The sequence below is a fragment of the Petaurus breviceps genome, unplaced genomic scaffold, assembly GCF_028583685.1.
Source record: "Petaurus breviceps papuanus isolate PSGF00001 unplaced genomic scaffold, PetGlider_PUasm1.0 126, whole genome shotgun sequence".
In the NCBI taxonomy this organism is placed as follows: Eukaryota; Metazoa; Chordata; class Mammalia; order Diprotodontia; family Petauridae; genus Petaurus; species Petaurus breviceps.
Genome location: NW_027185655.1, coordinates 13181278 through 13200849, shown reverse-complemented (window position 1 = coordinate 13200849; position 19572 = coordinate 13181278). Strand labels below are relative to the sequence as shown.

Here is a 19572-nt window from a genome sequence, read left to right as displayed (position 1 = left end):
TTTGCAGTATGACTAATATGAAAATGTTTAATATGAATGCATATGTAGAGCCTATATCAGATTACATGCCATCTTGGGGACAGGGGATAAAATTTAAAGTTCAAGAGCTTGTGGAAGTAAATGTTGAAAACAAAAAATTAATTAATTAATTTTTTAAAAAAGGGATGCCTAAGGGAGAAAATGATTTCCATTCATCAGGAACTGAAACCCCCTTGGCCTCATTTGTTCTCTATGTGAGTGCTGACATTTGTACTTATATCTGTGCCCATTCTGCCCACAGACCCCTAACATTAAAAAGTTAGTATATTTTGACTGACAAATTTGGAAAATGCTTCACAAGTAAGTTTATATTATGGGAATTAGCTAGGCATTGTACCTCACAACTACTGAATTTCCTTAGTTCTAAGAGAAATATAATAACAATATCATATATTGGAATAAATGCTTTATAAGGTTCTTCTATCTATATCAATATAAAGTATTATTATCATGGAGAAGAAAATTGTGGGAATGAGATTCTTAAAGTAACCCAGTAAATCTATATCACAGCAGAACATTTTGATTAATGTGTCTTCTATTCAGAATAGTAGAGGCAGATGGAGAGTTATTAATATTTCTCAGTGCTGCATCATACTTACTGAATTTAGCATGCTGCGAAGCATTCCCAACAACAGAAAAGCAGCTTCTGTGCAAACATTATGTATTGAAGAGACCACAGTCCCACTGGAGGCAGGAACTCCAAAGATAAATGTCCAAATGGAATCCAAATCAAACTATGGGAGTGAAGTAAAACAATAATTGGGTACAGAGTCTTTTCTTCAATAGGAACTCAGACTTCTAATACTCCGACATCTTTAAATGACCAAATTGTTGTTTGACAATCACATAGTCGTAGTATGAAGAGATAGAATGAGACACAAATATCACTTTTTCCTATATCCTCTACTACCTTCTTATCTAAAAAGATAAACTATATAAGAATACTGACATTCTATCTTATGCATTTGTTTTGTCTTTCCAACACAAATAGACTATATTCTAAGACTTCATATATTCTTTCCAATAAATTATTACAAAAGAAAAATTCCAGAACAAATTAACCTGATGATCAAAGGAATTAAATCATAGGGAATTATATTAGCAAACTGATGAATTTAAAGCACAACAAATTTCTCAATTATAAAATAATTTGAATTAACACCTCCCCAACAAATAAACAAATAATTTTTTAATTTAGTTTCATACTGCTCACAGAAATTCTGGAAACTAAAGTAAGATGTAGCTGTGGGGATCTGTTTCATTCAAATGTTTCATTGATAAAGTATGGTTTTTTTGACCATATGAGCATGAAAAATAATTGCTATGAGATTCAACAGATCTCTTGGAGGTCACTCCCCCATTTATTAGGCCAATGATAGGACACAGAGGTGAGGGTTTTAATTTTGAAGGGATTACAAACTATTGGAATTACTAAAATAGCATTAGCACTTTGAAGTGTTTATGCTCCAGGATGCTGAAATATAATTAAGTCTAAAGTAAGTTGAAAGTCCTTTCTATGCACGCTAGAACAATTTATCTATCTATCTGTCTGCCCATCCATCCATCTATCTATCTATTTATCTCCCCATCTTCTACAAGAAGCCTTGTCCAACCCCTCTTAATTCAGTGCCTTCTTTTGGTTAATTATTTCCTCTTCAGTCTTATTATATAGCATGCTTTGAATATCTTTGCATATCTTCCCCATTACATTGTAAGCTCCCTGAGGCAAGGATTGTCTTTGACTTCTTTCTGTATCTCAAGTGCCTGGTGGTGAGGTTCTTGATAAAAACTACTTGCTTGATATATTGATCTGTGCTTACAACTGTCAGAAAATCATAAAGCACAAAAGCTTTACTTTATCTTCTGTTTTCTTAATTTAGATGTCATCTTACTTTACACTCTTTAAAAATTAATATTAGCTTTTTAATAATCAGAAATAGTTTTAAATCTTATTTCTGTAATACCATGACATTTCTTCAACACAGGTCATTTGTGGAAACACCAAATTAAATTCTTCATTTCTAGTTTTTCAAAAGAAAGTTATATTCTTAAAATATAGAATAAAGTCCTATAAAATTATTTAAATCAGCAGTGAAAAGGCTTATTTCAATGCTGATTTTCTGATTGACATATACACATATAAGAAATTATGTACTTGTGTTTATAGGAAAAATGTCACCCTTATTATGATTTAGAGTAAAAATATCTCTAAATTTCTATTATAGGTCATCTTTATACATCTGTACTAAATAATTTACAGATTTAGTAAAGACTTATTTTTGAAGAAATTAATCCATAATTACCATTAGTAAGTTCATTCCCTCCCTCCTGCCTAGCCCACACCTCCAAATCCCCAACCCCAAATTACAGGTGTGCCTTGCTAGATAAATTCCTACCTGGCAACCCTGATTACATCGGCTGCTGATGACAGGTACACTGACCTGCAGGTTTTCAGGCAGCTCGGTGACTGGCTGCTGCAGAAAGAGGGCCATGAGGAGGAAATAAAGGGCAGGGACATTAGTGTGCTTAGGGAGAAATGACTGAAGAACTGGAAAACCAGGAAAATGACAAGCATCCCGGTTAATTTCCCTGATAGCTGACCGACCACCAGCACTTCTGCCCACATTGAATCCTGAAGAAAACGAGATAGAAAAATGAGTGTAAAACTTGGTACCAATTCTTGTTGTGCAGTTAATATATAAAGCTGTGGAATCAAAAGGGTTAAACTGATCTTTATACCGAGAACATTCACACCAATAGCAAGCATTTGTTGATTTAATCTGTCACAATTACATATAAAGGGTTGCCTCCAGAGGTAGTGGACTCCACGTCCCTGGGAGTCTCCAAGCAGATGCTGGATAATCACTTGTTTAGTGTGTAGCAATAGGGATTTCTTTTTGGGTAACTTTTGGACTAGACAACTGAAAAGGTACTTCCAATTTTGAAATTCTGCAATGCCATGACTTTGCTGTATGACCTCTGGACATAGAAAGTTAGCATAACAGGACACAGGTTTTGACTGTGAGATTGAAGGGGCAAATACAAAGACATTTGGGAAATGATTCATGAGAAAATTAAAGTTTTACTCACTAAAAACATGAAAGTTCATTTATTTCTCTAAATAGGAGAGGAAAGAAAACATGTAGCCAGAGTATGAAGAGCAACAAAAATGTTAATTTGCAAAATCTATAGGAGGCTCCTTCATGGGATGAAATCAATGGATTATGCACATTGGAAGAGTTGCATTTGTGGGTGCCTGGGAAGATGGCGGCATGCTTGATAATACGTAAGGGAGGAAGAGGAGAGGATTTGGGAGGAAAGATAATGAGTTCAGTTCTGGACAAACTGAGTGTAAGATACCTTTGAGCTATCCAGCTCAAAATATCCCATAGGCAGTTGGAGATGGGATATTAGAGATCAGGAGGGAGACAAACAAGTCTAAGCATCAGCAACATAGAGATGATGGTTAAGTCCATGGGAGTAGATGGGATCATCAAGCAAAATCGTTTAGAGGAAAACGCCCAGGATAGAGTCAATATTACATACAGGGTGTGACCTGAACAATGATTCAGCAAAGGAGACTGAAAGAGTAGTCAGATAGTGAGAGGAATACCAAGATAGAAGAATATCACAAAAATCTAGCAAAGAGAATGTCAAAAAAAGAGAGTGATGACAGTGTTGAAAACAGAGCAAGCCATTAAACTGGATAGTAAGATCATCGATGACTTTGGAGACAGCAGTTTCATTTGAACGACAAAGTCAGAAGCAAGACTGCAATGAGTTCAGAAGAGAGTAAGAGGACAGGAAGTGGAGACATTGGTTGTCGATGGCCTCATCAAGGATTTAACCCCCAAAAGGAGGAGAGATATTTGACATTAGCTAACAGGGATAAATGGAACAAGTGAAGAGTGTTGGCTTTTCTTGAGGACAGGGAAGATATAGGCCTGTTGGTAGTCAGTAGGGAATAGCTAGCAGACTGGGGGAGATTAAAGGTTACAGAGAGTTGGGGATGACAGAATGAGATGGGATGGGATCATTTGTGCATGTAGAGGGGTTTGCCTTGGCAAGAAGGGTCACCTCTTCATGTCAGGTATGGCTGAAGGAGATAGGGGTGGAAAGCATCTTGAAGGGAAGTGAGATGAAGAGAAAGCTCTTAGTAAATAGCCTCAATTTTTTTTTAAATTTTTAGTGAAATATGAGGATAAGTTCTTAGTTGAGAAAGTGGAGAGGAGAGCTATGGGAGACTTGAGAAGGGATAAAAAAAAAAAATTTTAAAAAGCCAGTGTAGTCAGTAGGACAGTGAGTTGAAGGATGGATGACTTTGGAGCCTAGAAGACTTGGGTTCAAATCCCAGCTGTACATGTACTATTTGTGTAACCAGGCAAAGTATAACCTAGGGGAGCTTTAGCTTCTTCATTTGTCAAATTAGGGGGGTTGCTTCAATTCTGTCTCCAGTAACTTTTTTTTCCATTTGGTTGAGAAAATGTCTTTCTCTACTGCAAAAATAAAGAAATAAAAAGTGGGGATTAGACTAAATATCTTTCAGACCCTTCTAGCTTGATATTTATGACCCATATTGTATCTCCATAATGTCAATACATCAAAGCTTTATAATTTACCACTGCATCAGTGTTAGAATTACTTCTACCAGCACAGATTGCAAGAATGTGGAGCGACAGTATTGTGATTTTACAACCAGTAAAATACCAGAGGCAGGACTAGAACTCAGGCTTTCTTGACTTTAAGTGTAGCTACCCATTTATCGCCCTTTTATTACTTATTATGACACACTAAAGCATCTTCATTGTTTTATGAAAAGAAGAAAATGATTCAGATGCCCAATACTGCTATGTGAGAGGCAGTCTCATAAGAAGAAATTTAATAACAATAAAGAATTGTAAATGAGTTTTGCTAAATGAATGGGGTAGCAGGCACAACTCTAACTCCAGCACCCTCTCAGTTCAGGTTCGATGCTGAGATGCATCAAGACATTTGTGAGTCATGGCGGTACCAAGCTTCTCACAATGTGGCCCCCTCATCTCCTGCTGTCATGAAGGTATGAGATGCCATGGTTTTAGACAATTACCAAGTCTGAGGAGCACTGCCTCCATGCAACTGAGACCTTTTATGCTCCCAGGCCTGGGAGGTAGGTGAATCAGGGGGCCAATCAGGTGGCATGGAAGAAGTCAGGGAACGTATGTAGCTAAGATTTATATTGTGCTTTAAGGTTTACCAAGGACTTTTTAAAATTCATTGGGGTGGCTAGATGGTGCAGTGAATAGAGCACGGGCCCTGGAGTCAGGAGGATCTGATTTCAAACCTGGCCTCAGACACTTAACACTTACTAGTTGTGTGACCTTGGGCAAGTCACTCAACCCCAATTTCTCTGCCCTCCCCCACTCCAAAAATCAAAACAAAACTCTCTCTCTTTCTCTCTCTCTCTCTGTCTCTCTCTCCCTCTCTCTCTCTCTCTATATATATATATATAAAATTTCATTTTATCCTCACAATAACCCTGGGAAGTAAGAGCTATTATTATCTCCATTTTACAGATGAGGAAACTGAGCCAGAGAGAGGTTAAATACTTGCTCACAATCATACAGCTAGCAAAGGCCTGAGAACAGGTTTGAACTCAGGTCTTCCTGACTCTAGGTCCAGGAAGGGCTCTATTCTACTGAATCCTGTAGGAATGAATAAACATTATGAGAAATTTAAAACCTAGGGGCGGCTAGGTGGCGCAGTGAGTAGAACGTCGGTCTCAGAGTCAGGAGGACCTGAGTTCAGTTCTGGCCTCAGACACTTAACACCCACACAAAAATACTAGCCGTGTAACCTTGGGCAAGTTACTTAACCCCAATTGCCCTATAAAAAGAAAACCTAAACTATTCTTAATAATGCCATTTTCAAAACACTGACTTAAATTATAGACAAGATAAATAATAATAGGAATAGCAATATGTTACCAAATGACACTGTTATAGGATAGAGAAGTGGAAGACCCAAGAGTAATAATACATAAAAAAGAGAAAATGAAGAATGGAAGGTATTTCTTAACTAATATTTATAAATGAAAATGTGAACCTTTTGAGAACATTGGGCATTTTATAAGAGACAAGAAAATATAACACAGTAAGGACCAGCAATCACACGCTGTCTCTAAGGTCAGGTAGAACATAAAATCTTGCTTCTCCTAGGTAAAAAGTTTCATACCTAGCACAGTGCCAATTTTATTGGTCAAGACAGAATCCGTCTGCTCAAGCCAGCCTCCGCCACTAAGTCCTTCTTTAAACTTGATGAGGACAGACTGGTTACTCAGCAAGACAACCAGAATCCTCATGGCTGCGGTCACTGTAGTTGAGTGCAAATGTTCCTCAGTAAACATTAGGAGCCAGTCAAAGCCCAGCGTCCTGACCAGGTCCTCACAAGCTCTAATCAAGGGGAAAAGGATCAAGTTCCAAAATTAGTTTCAGGTTTAGTCAGACAAGGTCCAAAGCCTCAAGATGAAATAACTTTTTTTTTTTAAGATTTCAAAATGCAATTAACTTTCATTAAAATGAAATGATGATGCAAGTTATTTCTCTAGGTATTCTCAGCTGAGGTTGGTTGACTAATTCTATCAACTTTGGGAGCACATCAAACTAAAGGTGAAATAGGCACAATCCGCCTGCAATGACTCCCAAGAGGGAGTTTTACTTACTGTATATTAATGCTTGTCTTCTCCTTTGATGAGTAGACTAGTTTGAGTAGAATATCTAACAGTCTATTTCTCAAAAGGATAAGATTAGCAGACACAAGACCTCCAAAATCTTCCTCAGTTCCTAAGAAAGAAGAGAGTCATTAAACTTCATATACGAGATAGTCCATTGCCCATGAAAACATTCTCTGGGCACTGAAATCACAGGATTTTCTTCCCCAAAGAAATCATAAAAAAGCTTTTTTTTTACACATCTTACAAATAACAGGGAAAAAGAGAAAAATCTTAATAAGTCAGTTCCTTTTCTCTTATTCCTGATATATGATGATCTAAGCTCTGATTTAATCTGAACTCATGATATTGGTTATTCTTATGTGGAGATAGAATAGTTTTTTGCCCATAAAGGATAAGTGATTGACAGGAAAAAAATCAACTTCTCACCACACAGAAATAAAACATAAAACCCCCTAACAATTTAATAATGTGGTTGGCTGTAAAATATATACTTCTTTCCCATATTGTGTAAAATTCTGAGACGGGATATAGAGAAGAGATGGTAAGATAGGGGAAAAAATGAGAATAATACATGGAAAAAATCAGAAAAAAACCATAAGATAGGCAAAGAAGAAAGGGAAAGGAAGGGAAAAATGACACCCACAGGGGGTAAAAAGGGAACACTGAAAGAAAGAAGGAGGAAGAAATTTCTGAGTTTCAATTCTATTTCACCAATTACGACATCCCATTTCAAACTGGATGTCCCAGATTGCAAAGATTTTAAAATTTGGAAAATCCCAAAATTAACATGTGCAAAACAATTATCTTTCTCCCCAAACCCTACCTTATTCCTAACTTCCACTTCCTTGGCACTAACCTTAACTCCTCATTCTCCCTCACCCCGTCTATGCACTCAGGTACCAGTCTTAACTATTTCTGTCTGTACAATACACCACACCGAATCCCTTCTCTCCAGTCACAGAGCTACCTCCTGAATTCAGGTTCCCTCACTTTTCACCTTGATGGTAACAAGTCTCTCCAACCACAGAAGCCAAAGTCACTTCCCTTAAACAGAGATCTGACCACAGTCACAACCAGATCCCACATTATCTTCCTAGTCTGGACCAGCATCAGTGCCCCTTCCTGCACCCTTTGGAGCAGTCAAACTGGCTTCTCTATGACTACATATGCCAGCCCATCTCCTGGGTCACTGTGTTTTTGCACTGGACTTTACCCATGCCTCCAATTCCTTTTATTCTTTAAGACTCAGCTCAAGCATCACCTTCATGAAACCCTTCCCAATCCTCAATTGCTCATACACTCCCTCCCAAACAATCCTGTATTTAATTATTTTCTATTTATTCTCTTTATATTTCATGTGTATTTATATAGGTATTTGTTTTCCTTATAGGAAGCTAGGTAGTGCTGTGGTCAGAGCACTGGGCCTGGAGTTAAGAAGACCCGAATTCAAATCTGCTCTAAGACATTTACTACCTGTGTGACACTGAGCAAGCCATTTAGTCTGTTTGTCTTGGTTTCCTCACTTGAAGCAACTTTCCATTTCTACCCCATGGATTTGGTAAAAAGAGAATAAAATAGCATCCAAGAGTAATGAATCCTTTTTTCCATAAATGAATGTTTATGAGGGGAAGGAAAACAAAGATAACATATGCACAGGTCATGGGAGTTGGGGGGAAGGGAGAAGAGAGGTATCCCCAAAAGCTCCTTTACTTATTCCTGAAAAGTTCCAAGCAGTAAAAATTTCAAAAACCCAAGCATATAGAGGCCCTTCACCATTTTGTGTCATAGAGCCCCTTTGGGAAAATGGTAATGCCTAGGGACTCCTCAAAGTAATGTATTTAAATGAATAAAATACAATACATAGGATTACAAAAGAAATAAACTATGTTGAAAAGCAGCTATAATTTTTTTTTTAATTTTTAGTTCACTGGCCCTAGGTCAAGAACCTTTGTTCTAAGGGCACTGGATTTTAAAGAACCCTACTATAAATAAAGATTTTTAAAACATTTTTTTTTTGGTAAAAAGAGGAAATAACATCTTAACTTAAAAAAATAATAATAAATATTTAGAGGGTTCACGAGATTCATAACATGAGAATTCCTTTCATTTTCATTTATATATTTACAGATTTTTTTTTTGCTTTAATTTTTCTTGTTCAGGTTACATGTAATTTTTTTCAATTGATTTTTCTTTTTATTGTGGATTTAACAATCATCAACAAACACAAACATTTCAATACACACACTCAAAAAAAAAGAACAAGGAACTTGCAAAGAAACTGTAAACGACTAATTATGTTCAATTTTAAAAATATATATTTAATTTAACAAAATATTAACAAAACTCTATTTGCTTTGTCTTGTGCTGTACCTTTTATTTTCTTCTATACATTAAAGAAAAGTTTTCTTGAAGCTTTTTCCACATATCCTACTAACCTACTAACACCTCCCCTCCATGAACATTCACCACCAGAAAAACTCATTCTTTCTACATGTAAAATGAGAACTTTCAATTCATGAGAGGGTTCAGAAAAAAGTACTGCTGAATAGAGAAAATCATAGAGTTACTATCAGTAAAATCCCAGACCTCATTTTGGCCTGCCAAAATAAACTTTCCTACTACTGATATTTTTCAAATCCTAGAATTCTTACCTGTGTCCAGCTTTTCTTCATTGTTTATTTCCATGACTACAAATTTCTCACAGACAGCAAATGTTGGCAAAGTGGAAGCAATGAACTGACCAAACCTTCAAAGAAAGGAAATACGAAATAAGGAGTGGTGTTCATGTTGCCGACAGAAAAAACACTCTTTCCAACACAGTGACAGCATTTGGTGTTTGATAAATGCTATTGGAAAAACTCAGGTTCTGGGGTGGCTAGGTGGCACAGTGAATAGAGCACTGGTCCTGGATTCAGGAGGACCTGAGTTCAAATCCAGCTTCAGACACTTGGCACACTTACTAGTTGTGTGACCTTGGGCATGTCATTTAACCCCAATTGCCCTCCAAAAAGCAAAAAACAAACCAAAAAAACCCCTCAGGTTCTGTGGGTCTTAAAGAATTAAATATTTTTCTTAAGAATCAAAGCAGCAATTCTAGTTGTTTCTAAGAAGTTTTGAAGATACAAGAATAAAACTAAAGCCGTAACTGTCTAGAAATATGCAGCATATCAAGTATGAATAAATTCAACTCACCCAGCCTTAATTTAATTCATCCCTCAGCACTGTATGGAATTTCTTTAAAATTCCTTTTTGATAGGCTCTCTATTACATTTTCTCACACTGAGGTGCTGTAAGACAATCACTTCGAGGAATTAACTATTTGTCTCCTCCACTCCCTGGCTGATAATTTCATCTGAGAAGATCACCTGCATTTGTCTTAAGTCCCCTTATGCCCCTTCTCCTTTTCCTCAGAACTTTTGGGCTTCACCTATTCTCTCCTTCCCATAGGTTTCAGATAAAGTGGTCCTCCCTTCTTGCCAAAACTAATCACTCTACCTTGCCCTTGAGGCTATCCTGGCTTCTTTCAACGATCAAGCCTCTCATTCTCATTCTCTTTCTTCCCTAGATTCTTCCCTTTGCCCACAAACAAGCTTAATTCTAACCAACCTTGAAATCAAAACAACATATCCTTCATTTGAGTTTACTATATGTTTAAGGCATGAGCTATATGTATAGGCACACACACACACGCACACACACACACACAGACACACACACACCCACCTCTTTTCAAACTTCCAGAAAGTGTTCTATACTTTCTCTCTCTCTTCCTCATATTACCATGGGCTCCTCAAACCCCTAGAAGCTCATTTCTCCTTTTGCCAAAAAAGAACCTCCTTTCTCCAAAATCAATGATGAATTTTTTTTAAGTTCTTAATATTTTTTTTGTCTTTACATCATCTACATTTCCCAATATAGTCCTTCCTCCTCCCTCTCCAATAAAGTCATCCATATAACAAGAAAGAAAAAAGCTTTTGTAAAATTAAACCAAAACCCAGTGAACTGTTCCTTGCCCAATGTAATGGCCCTTTTTCAGCTCCCACATTCTTTCAACATCCATGATAGTTCCTATGCTCCTGACTCACTTCTTCCCTTGTTCCAAGGATCCCTTTGCTTTTTTCACCCTGCCCTCAAGAATGAACCCTTGGTCATTCTTTTCTTCTCACATTAGACTGTCTCCCAGAACCATCTCATCTATTCCCACGGCTTTACTAAAGGCATTTTGGTGGTATAGCATGCTGGCTGTAGAATCAAGAAAATCTGAGTTCAAGTGCTGCCTCAGATACCTACAAGTCATATGACTCTGCCCTGCTCTTTCAGCCTTAGTTTTACCCTCTGTAAAATGGGGATGATGAGAGCATCTACATCCTAAAGTTGTTGGAGGACCACATGAGAAAACCTACGTAAAATATTTTGTACGCCTTAAAGAGTAAGCTTAAAGAGTTAGCTGTGGCTGTCACTACTACACACCTCCAAATTTCTAGATCAGACTCTGGTGTCTCTCTCAGCTCAGCCCCACTTTGAGAACTGCCCTGCTCATCTGTGCTTCCTTCTGTCCTTTAATGTGCACTTAAAACAACTGCTCAGTGGTACTTTTTCTTCTTTGGCATCGCTATTGCCAATACCCCCTCAGTCTCCTTAAAAGTTGAGAAAGACAAACAAGCACCGCTATCACCACCCAAAAAAGTCCTCCTACCAAATAAAAACACAAGCTACATAAAATGACACGATGGCTGCGTTCAAAAACGCCCGTGTCCTTCTGCACCTGGAATCCGCCACCTGTCTGCCGGGACGTGGGCTGGACGCCTCAGAACAGATGCTCTGCAGAGATGGCTGGTCATGACCCTGATCGCAGACCGTCTGCCTTTCAAATCTCTCTGTCTTTGCAATGTTGCTGCTCTTATCTAAGTTGTTTTCCTGCTTTGACTCACTTTATTCTGCACAAATTCGCACTACCCAGGATTCTCTGGAAGCCTTTCTTTCATCACTTCTTACAGCACACTAACACTGCATTATATTTATAAGGTATTATGTTTAGCCATCCCTCAATTCACAAGTACCCCTTTGCAACTCTTTGCTCCATCCCACCCTGACCAACTCTCCGTATCACTCTGAGGGCAGGAACTTTGTTTTGTTTAGTTATCCTCCCGCAGCCTCAGTCTTCCCCTCCCAGCTTGTTCCTTTGTGTTTGATGCAAGTCTATGATGAACTCTGCATCTGAGTGTGTGCATGCATGTGCCCTCCTTTGTCCAGTTCAGAGAAGAATGAGGTTAATATGATGCCCATTCCTTCCTCATCCCTTTCTCCATGTTTGTATACTCTTTTCAAATAATCTGATGATGAAAATATCAAGTTCTACCCCTTCCTACTTCCTCCTTCACTGTTATGTTCCTCATTTTTGTCTTCCCTTCTCTCTGTTTCCTCTTCAAATCCCAGCACAGAACCAATCCACCCAAAGTTTCTCTGTTTTTTTAATTTAACTTCTTCAAAATTCTCTGACATCGGTAAGGTTCTGAAAGGACCCCTGTTTTTCTGCCATTTGGGTGTTAGCACTCCATCATCTGAAGCCCCTTCCAAGGGTTCAATTACATCTAAATTTCTATTGACTTTTGTGTCTGCATTATTATATTCAGTTTTGTTCTTTCCCCCTGTAGGATATGTACTATTATGCTATATGCAAATTTTGCTATATTATAAATTTTTCTTTTTAAAAAAATCTTAATTTACCATTGAGAATACTCCCTTCCCCTCCAACTCACCTCTTCAAAAAAAGAAAAAAAAAGGAAGAGAGTTCTGATGAGCATAAGGAAGAACTCTTGGAAATATATGAGTGAGAAGGTAATAAAAAGTTATACCAATCAATTCTTACATTTCAAGTAAAGAATTCAATAATGTACCCTTTTCAATAAGACACCCTAGATCTAAAGACACAGCATGAACAGCTATATTTAAAATGGTTTTAAATCACACACCCAGTCTTGACTAATCTGTGCATACATTATTTTCCTGACAGCAACTTCACTCCAGCACTACAATAAGTTTTTTTTTTTTTAAAGCCACACAAGAGTTTATATTACCTGAGTAAGTCATTGCTGCTGGGGAAGCCTTGGAGTAAGTAGCTCAGCACGTTACTAATAGCAACAATCGTGGGTTGGGACAAAGACACATCTCGAAGTGTAAGTAGCAGCTTTGGGATTAACTGAAATTCCCTCATTAATTTAGCATTCTTTGCGGCTTCACTGAAAGAGAAAGCAGTTTTACTGAACAGTTCTGGCTTCATCTCTGTACTAAAAAATTCCTTTACCTATTGAAAATTTTTAGTTTAAAACATGGGCAATAACTTTTACCTGGACTCTGTGAGTAATTCAATGAAGTGTTCAAATAAGGAAAGATGTAACTCATATGGTGCATGAAGCCAGACCTGAAATATAAAATTAATAGTGCTGATTGTAGGCAAATTTGTTTAGTTTATAGACCAGAGCTTCCATTAGGACAGAGATTATATTTTATCTAAACTTTGGATCTCCTCTAGCACCTAGGACAAAGATCTACCTATCGCAGTCACTGACAAAAATGACCAATGAATAAATTCTTTTAGTTTATTAAATTTTATTTCCCTTCATTTTATCAACATAATAAGTGAAATTGATTTGCTGATGATAAAATTATGCATCATTATTTCTATACATACTTCAAAATCACAAAGCAAATCCTGGAAGGCAGTTGAGTTTGGAATGATGGATGTCTCGTGTCCACTATCAACCGTTCCCACCAAAGAGAAAGTCAAATGGAGAATGTGGCTATTAAGAAGTGACCGTTTCTTTTTCAGCAGCATTGCCAACAACTAAAATAAAAGATGCGAAATGCCATAAAACATCCTGAATATTACAAAATGCAAATACTGTAGAACAGTATATATCTGGTTACTGACAATGAACTAGATGAGACTGAAGAGATTTGGCTATTCTTTGTGTAGAGAACGTTCTGAAATTGCACGCTTTTGTACGATTACAAAAAAATTTTCAAACAAACCTCCCACCCCCCACCTATATAATTAAATAATTGCTTCTCAGAACTACTTTTTCATCTATTTCTAGGAAACTGTCAACTACAGCTTTAAAAAATATATGGTACAATTCACAACAAAAGAAATTTAAATATTCTCCAAGCACTTGTTTCTCTTCCTTACTGCTCTGTGGAAAATCTAATGTTTTTCTAATAATTTGTGTATACAGTCATAGCCCCACTAAGATTTATGGTATTAGAGTTGGGATAAAGACAGGCAGTGGTTACAGATTTAAAAATATTGAAAAGATTATTTCAGGACCTTTAAAGGGGACAAGTCAGCATGTGTCAACATTTCAAGAACAGACTATATAATGATGGCAGGTATATGTGGCAACATTTCAATTACTAAGCCATGGCCCTAGGCCCCAACCCTGGTATGAATAACTATGCTCCAGGAAGTGGGACCCTGTCACCTTTTCACCAAACCCAGGTTCCCTGAAATCCAAAGCTATGTCATTGCTTCTCTTCAGTTACTCATGGTCCAATGAGAATTTCACAATATATAAAACCTATATTGAAATAATTTGTCTGACCAGGAAAAGTTTGAAGTGTCAGAAGGAAAAAATAAAAGAACTATGAAGTAAATAAAGCACTAATTTCATTCTCATTTTATGCTCTTTTAAGTATATGTAATGAATGAATTACAAGATTCTTGAGTGAATATGGACTGCGCTTCTCCTCCACAAGCTTGAATCATCATGAAAACAAAAGGACTTTTTAAAAGAGGAAAAATAAAGCTGAAAACCTCATACTTACATACCTGATAACCCTTGATTCTTTCCATTTCTTTGCTGGCTAGTGGGTTGCTCTTCACTACACAAACCAGGGCCTTTACAGCAGCATACAACCCTTCCACATCTGATGCCATGGCCACTAACCCCAAAATGGCAGCCGCTCCACCAATGTACTGTAAAGTTGTGGCAACAGGCTTAGGTACAAATGTTCTTATTCCTGAATAAAGATAGTGAGAAATCATTAGGATCAAATCTCCAATTTTTTTTTAAAACAATAAGCATAAAAATAATGCAATCCATTTTGATGGCACTTGATATAAATTCCATTATCTCTTTCCTTCCCCGAAATGATTATTCTAATAAAATTAAGGTAATCTGCACATAGCAAGTGATTGATAAATGCTTTTTCATTCATTTGTAAATACTGTGAATTAATTTATGTAGAATGGATTGAACAGTGAAAACTTAAGAGACTATTTTTGATGATTTTCTCTAATAGTTGATTAAAAAATGCTAACTTGTAGAATTTCAGAATCAATTCTAGGAGGGATTTGACTGTCAAGTGGCCATCAAGAGATAAAGTTCTAGTAGGGAAGTAGTATATAAGAAATTTCTTTTAAAATTTAATTCTCTAATTTTAAGAGATATGTGAGTCAAGTTAGCATAGCTAATGTAGATAGAAAGCCAGTCTCAGAGTCAGGAGGACCCAGGCTCAAGGCCTGCCTCTAAGACATTCAGGTTATATCTGGGAAAATCATTTACCTTCTTGTTCCCTAAGAAATAATCTATGACTATAAATTACATGAAAGGGGAGTTTTTAGTAAAAGGAGTTTTATAAAGCAGAGCTCTCTACACAAGATGAAATTACAAGTTTGGTCCAAAAATATAGATAAAAAAAGATATTATTATAATTTTTCACTTTTAGGTTGAGAGTTCCAATTATTCTGCTATCACAGGTTCTGAAAAGGGAGTGATTACTTGTGAAGAAAATAATTTCTGGGCACAGAATAGGTGCCCAATTAATTTTTTAAAATTAAGTTAAAAGAAGTAAGGTAATATGGCATAATTGATGTCAAACCTGGAGGTAACTTGAACCAGCTTTTGAGAAAGTTTATTAAGTTTTCAGTGTGAGCCTCTGAAATCAGTAGACACTACGAATCAGGGCTTGATTTTCTGCTCTGTTGATTGTCAAAGCTTAAGAAAGTGATGGGGAAAAATGTTAATAATGCAGATTAACCTTAAGAGTGTGTCCTGTGTACATTTTTTTTTTCAGAGAGCCAAGTTGTTAAGGATTTATCAGCACAGCACTGGATAAGTGACAAAATGTCAGTGCCCCAGGCAAATCTCTAAGACTCTACGTGACAGGTAAATTGTTGATCATCAAATATCAAGAATGAAAATAAGAGAAAAAACATTGTTAGAATAAAGAAAAATGGCATCAATGCATTATTACAAAACAACAAATAACATGTCACTAATTACTAAAATTATAAGGACCGAGAAACATAATAGACTTTAGTTACCATTATCTGACTCTCCACATTAGTAAAACTTAACTTTAATCAACATGCTGCTAAGTTAAACAGCATGAAAAAACTGTAAAATTCAACATTCAGTCTATACAGTTCTAAATTTATCTTGAAACATCAAGAATAGATTTTGCTTATTAGTTCTCTAAAATGGACAGAAAGGGGAAAAAAAGTATGGTTTTTAAAAAAATTTAAAAGGTTGGGAAAGTTTTTCCTTTTGTAAGATCAGATTAGGGCAGCTCAGTTATAAGGCCATTTAACATTAAGGTCATGGCCATTTAACATCAAAGCCATTTTAGTATTGTAAAATACCACTGAGCTCTAAAACTAAGTCCTCATGTTTCAAGTTTTCCCCTTATATCTGGTTTCTCGAAGCAATTATAGACACCACCACCAAATATGGATGTTTATCTGACCCCAGAAGATACCATATATTGCAATCCCAAACACTGCACAGTCTCAAATTGGTAGATTTATCTTTAGTTATTTGTTACTTACAAATCTGTTGAACCAAAACACAGATAAACTCCTGAACAAATGACAATTTGATTATAAAAAGAAAACATATCAATTGAAAGGAAAAGGCAAAGTAACTACCATTAGGAATAGTACCACCATGAGACAGCAAGAGGGCAGAAGGGAATCGTTCCTCCTAACTCTACTTAGACCGCCATCCACACACAAAGGTTCACAGCAGAACTCTGTCTCACCTAAGTAGCCAATAAGTGCAGCGCCAACAGTGCGTGCCGGCCCGTTCAGATGCCCAGCTGAGTTATGCAACAACTTCACAGGAGTGGCATTCTCATGGGAGGAAATGGCTAACTGCGGAACAGAAAAAGAATGTGATAAAAACCAGCAATGGGAAAATACAGGGATTCTTTTGCTCAGAAAACCAGTCTTAAGTGGAAAAATAAATTGCCTTCTAACAGGAAAACAAGTAAGGAGTCTTTTATAAAGATATATGGGTTATTTAACTAATTATATGGAAAACAGATATAATTCTGGAGACTGTTAAAAGTTATAGGGGAAATAAAACTACAAAGATGGAAACAAGGACAACTATTCTTGATGTACTATCAGGAAAGTCTGAAGGGGTTTGCATCAAACCTAAATACAGGAGTTTGACTGAGGACATCCCAGAATATCACCATCTGCTGCCTTCACTTCATAATCAATAGTTAATATAATTTTCCTTAAGTCAATGAATTGTGAAAGTGAGTGAATAACTTTTAAAAAATGTTTTAGGATAAAATATGACTACATCAGGGGGAAGATTTTGTAGGAACATATGAGGCCTTAGTGGTTGATTATATTAACTTGGTAGTTGCCATAAAACCCGTAGGAAAAAAAGGGATCAAATCTTTTTTTAAAAAATGGCAACAAAAGTGTGAGGCAACATGACACAGAGCCAAGAGATGCAAATTCAGAGTCAAAAGAATGAGTTCCTTACTCTCTCTCTCTCTTATGTTTTGTTTTGTCTTTTCTTTCTCATTATTCATTCCTTTGGTTATAATTCTTCTTTACAACCTGGCTAACATTTAATATGATGGTATATGTAAAACCTCTATCGTACTGCATGCCACCACAGTGAGGGGGGGAAAGGAGGAGGAGCTGAGGGGAGAAAATTTGGAACTCAAAAACTTGTGGAGCTAAATGTTGTAAACTAATGGAAAATAATTTTTTTTAAGACAAAAAAAAATTAAAAAAAAACAACAACAAAAAAAGAATGCGTTCCTGCTCTCCCCTTGTATGTGAGTTGTATGGGCCTGATAACACACACACACACACACACACACACACACAAACATACTTTGGGCAAGTGTGTGGGCTTTTATACATATATAGAGTAACAGAATCTATTGATTTCCCTGGTAGAGGGACCTCCCAGGTGAGAAAACTCCCTCTTCCGATACTGTTTGTTTTCTCTCTTATTTAGTTTTAGGGCATAGTGGTTAACTGACTTGCCCAGGGTGACACAGTCCTTGTCTTCCTGGCTGGATTGCATACAGCCACACACTCCCCTAGAGCCCTGACTATCTCAGACCATGAGCAGTAGGAAAGGGGCTGACCTGCACTGGCCAAGGAGAGCGCCTGATAGGGAGGAAATCAAGGTCTCATCAAAAACAAAAAACAAGCCATGAATATGTATGAGTAATTTTATTTTTAAATTGTTTTTTAAAATGCCAATATGAATTATAAATATTGGCCAGAATCCAGTTTCCTAAGTTAAATGAAACTGTCTTAAGAAAGCAGTAATCAATCAGAATAAGAGTGCTGGCCCCAGAATCGGGAGACCTGGGATCAAGTCCGGGCTCAGACACTTAGAGCCCACCCAGAAACACCTGGCCATGTAACCTTAAGCAAGTTACTTAACCCCAATTGCTTAGGGGCAGCCAGGTGGCACAGTGAGTAAGAGCACCGGACCGTATAACCTTGAGCAAGCTACTTAACCCCAATTGCTTAAAAAAAAAAAAAGCAGTAATCACTCCATTACTGTCCCAAACTAAAATTCTAGAAGATCTTTAAGGAAATACGTGACCTTTAGCAGCATTTGCCAAACACAGTTTAACACAAAATAATTCCCACTTACCTGCTTAGCAATGGCTTTACTGTCTAACTTGTTGTAAACTTTCCTTATCCTTGCCACCGTGAGTGAAGACACAGAGACAGCATAGAGGCCAAATGACACTTTTTCTTCTGGTACTAATGATACAGGGGACGGGATGCCACTTTCAGATTTGGAATCTTTACCTTCAAAATAAGAAATAATGTACCTCAAAAGCAGAATTAGTTATCTTCAGAATAAATACAGTAAGAGTGTCTAAATAGAAATGTCCATCCTTAGTTTAGAGGTCAAGAAATGTGCTTTTGGTTCTTTACTTGCTAACTTGCTTTTTCACTAAGGCTTATGTATGTACAGAGAAAAATGGAGAATAAAACACCTACCCTCCCTTCCTCCAAGGGATGGGATGGTGGATGGGAGGGTGTAATAGTTGCAAAGGCTTGATGGGAGGTGACAGGAATTTATTCACTTCAGCACAACTAAAGGTGGGCCTGGATCTTGCATCTACCAGATTGCTTTCTCAATCATGGCATCTGCTGTTTCTAGAGTAAATTCCTCCTATCATCTGCTGTTTTTCTGCATCCAGTGGCACAGCTCCTCAGGGAAAGCAACCTACCCAATAAAATCTGCAGGAGCAGCCAAAAATTGAGGATTATTTCTGTTACTTGTGAGTCAGACCCCCAGTCATATCCAAAAATCACAGCAAATGCTCCTCAGGTCAAATCTGACTTATTGATTCACATTGCTTCTCTCTCAGTAACAACTCCAGGCTCTGTAGATAAAAGGATCCTAGTGAGTAAATTCCTTTCACCTTCCATGATGCTCCTGGCAGGGAGGTACAGAGTCATGGAGATTACCTTAGAGTTTAATTTAACAAAACTGGTGGGAAAGATGTGGATGGCAACTTTAGTTCTCACTCCGGCTATGTGT

At 37.1% G+C, this 19572-nt stretch overlaps 1 protein-coding gene across 6 annotated transcripts in view; it reads right to left on the bottom strand.

Annotated features, from left to right (window-relative positions):
• The window catches only part of WDFY3 (WD repeat and FYVE domain containing 3), a 325015-nt gene that overhangs the window by 97878 nt on the left and 207565 nt on the right, over window positions 1-19572 (bottom strand). For 5 of the 6 annotated variants that reach the window (XM_069093019.1, XM_069093035.1, XM_069093044.1 and 2 more), the window contains 11 exons: window positions 18670-18830; window positions 16790-16901; window positions 14577-14767; window positions 13440-13592; window positions 13096-13169; window positions 12826-12987; window positions 9400-9494; window positions 6737-6857; window positions 6250-6467; window positions 2436-2671; window positions 639-773 (listed from right to left, as the gene is read on the bottom strand). In XM_069093019.1, coding sequence (XP_068949120.1) covers window positions 639-773; window positions 2436-2671; window positions 6250-6467; window positions 6737-6857; window positions 9400-9494; window positions 12826-12987; window positions 13096-13169; window positions 13440-13592; window positions 14577-14767; window positions 16790-16901; window positions 18670-18830 — 1658 coding nt within the window. The remainder of the gene's footprint in view (window positions 1-638; window positions 774-2435; window positions 2672-6249; window positions 6468-6736; window positions 6858-9399; window positions 9495-12825; window positions 12988-13095; window positions 13170-13439; window positions 13593-14576; window positions 14768-16789; window positions 16902-18669; window positions 18831-19572) is intronic. The other variant, XM_069093026.1, reaches the window with a different exon arrangement.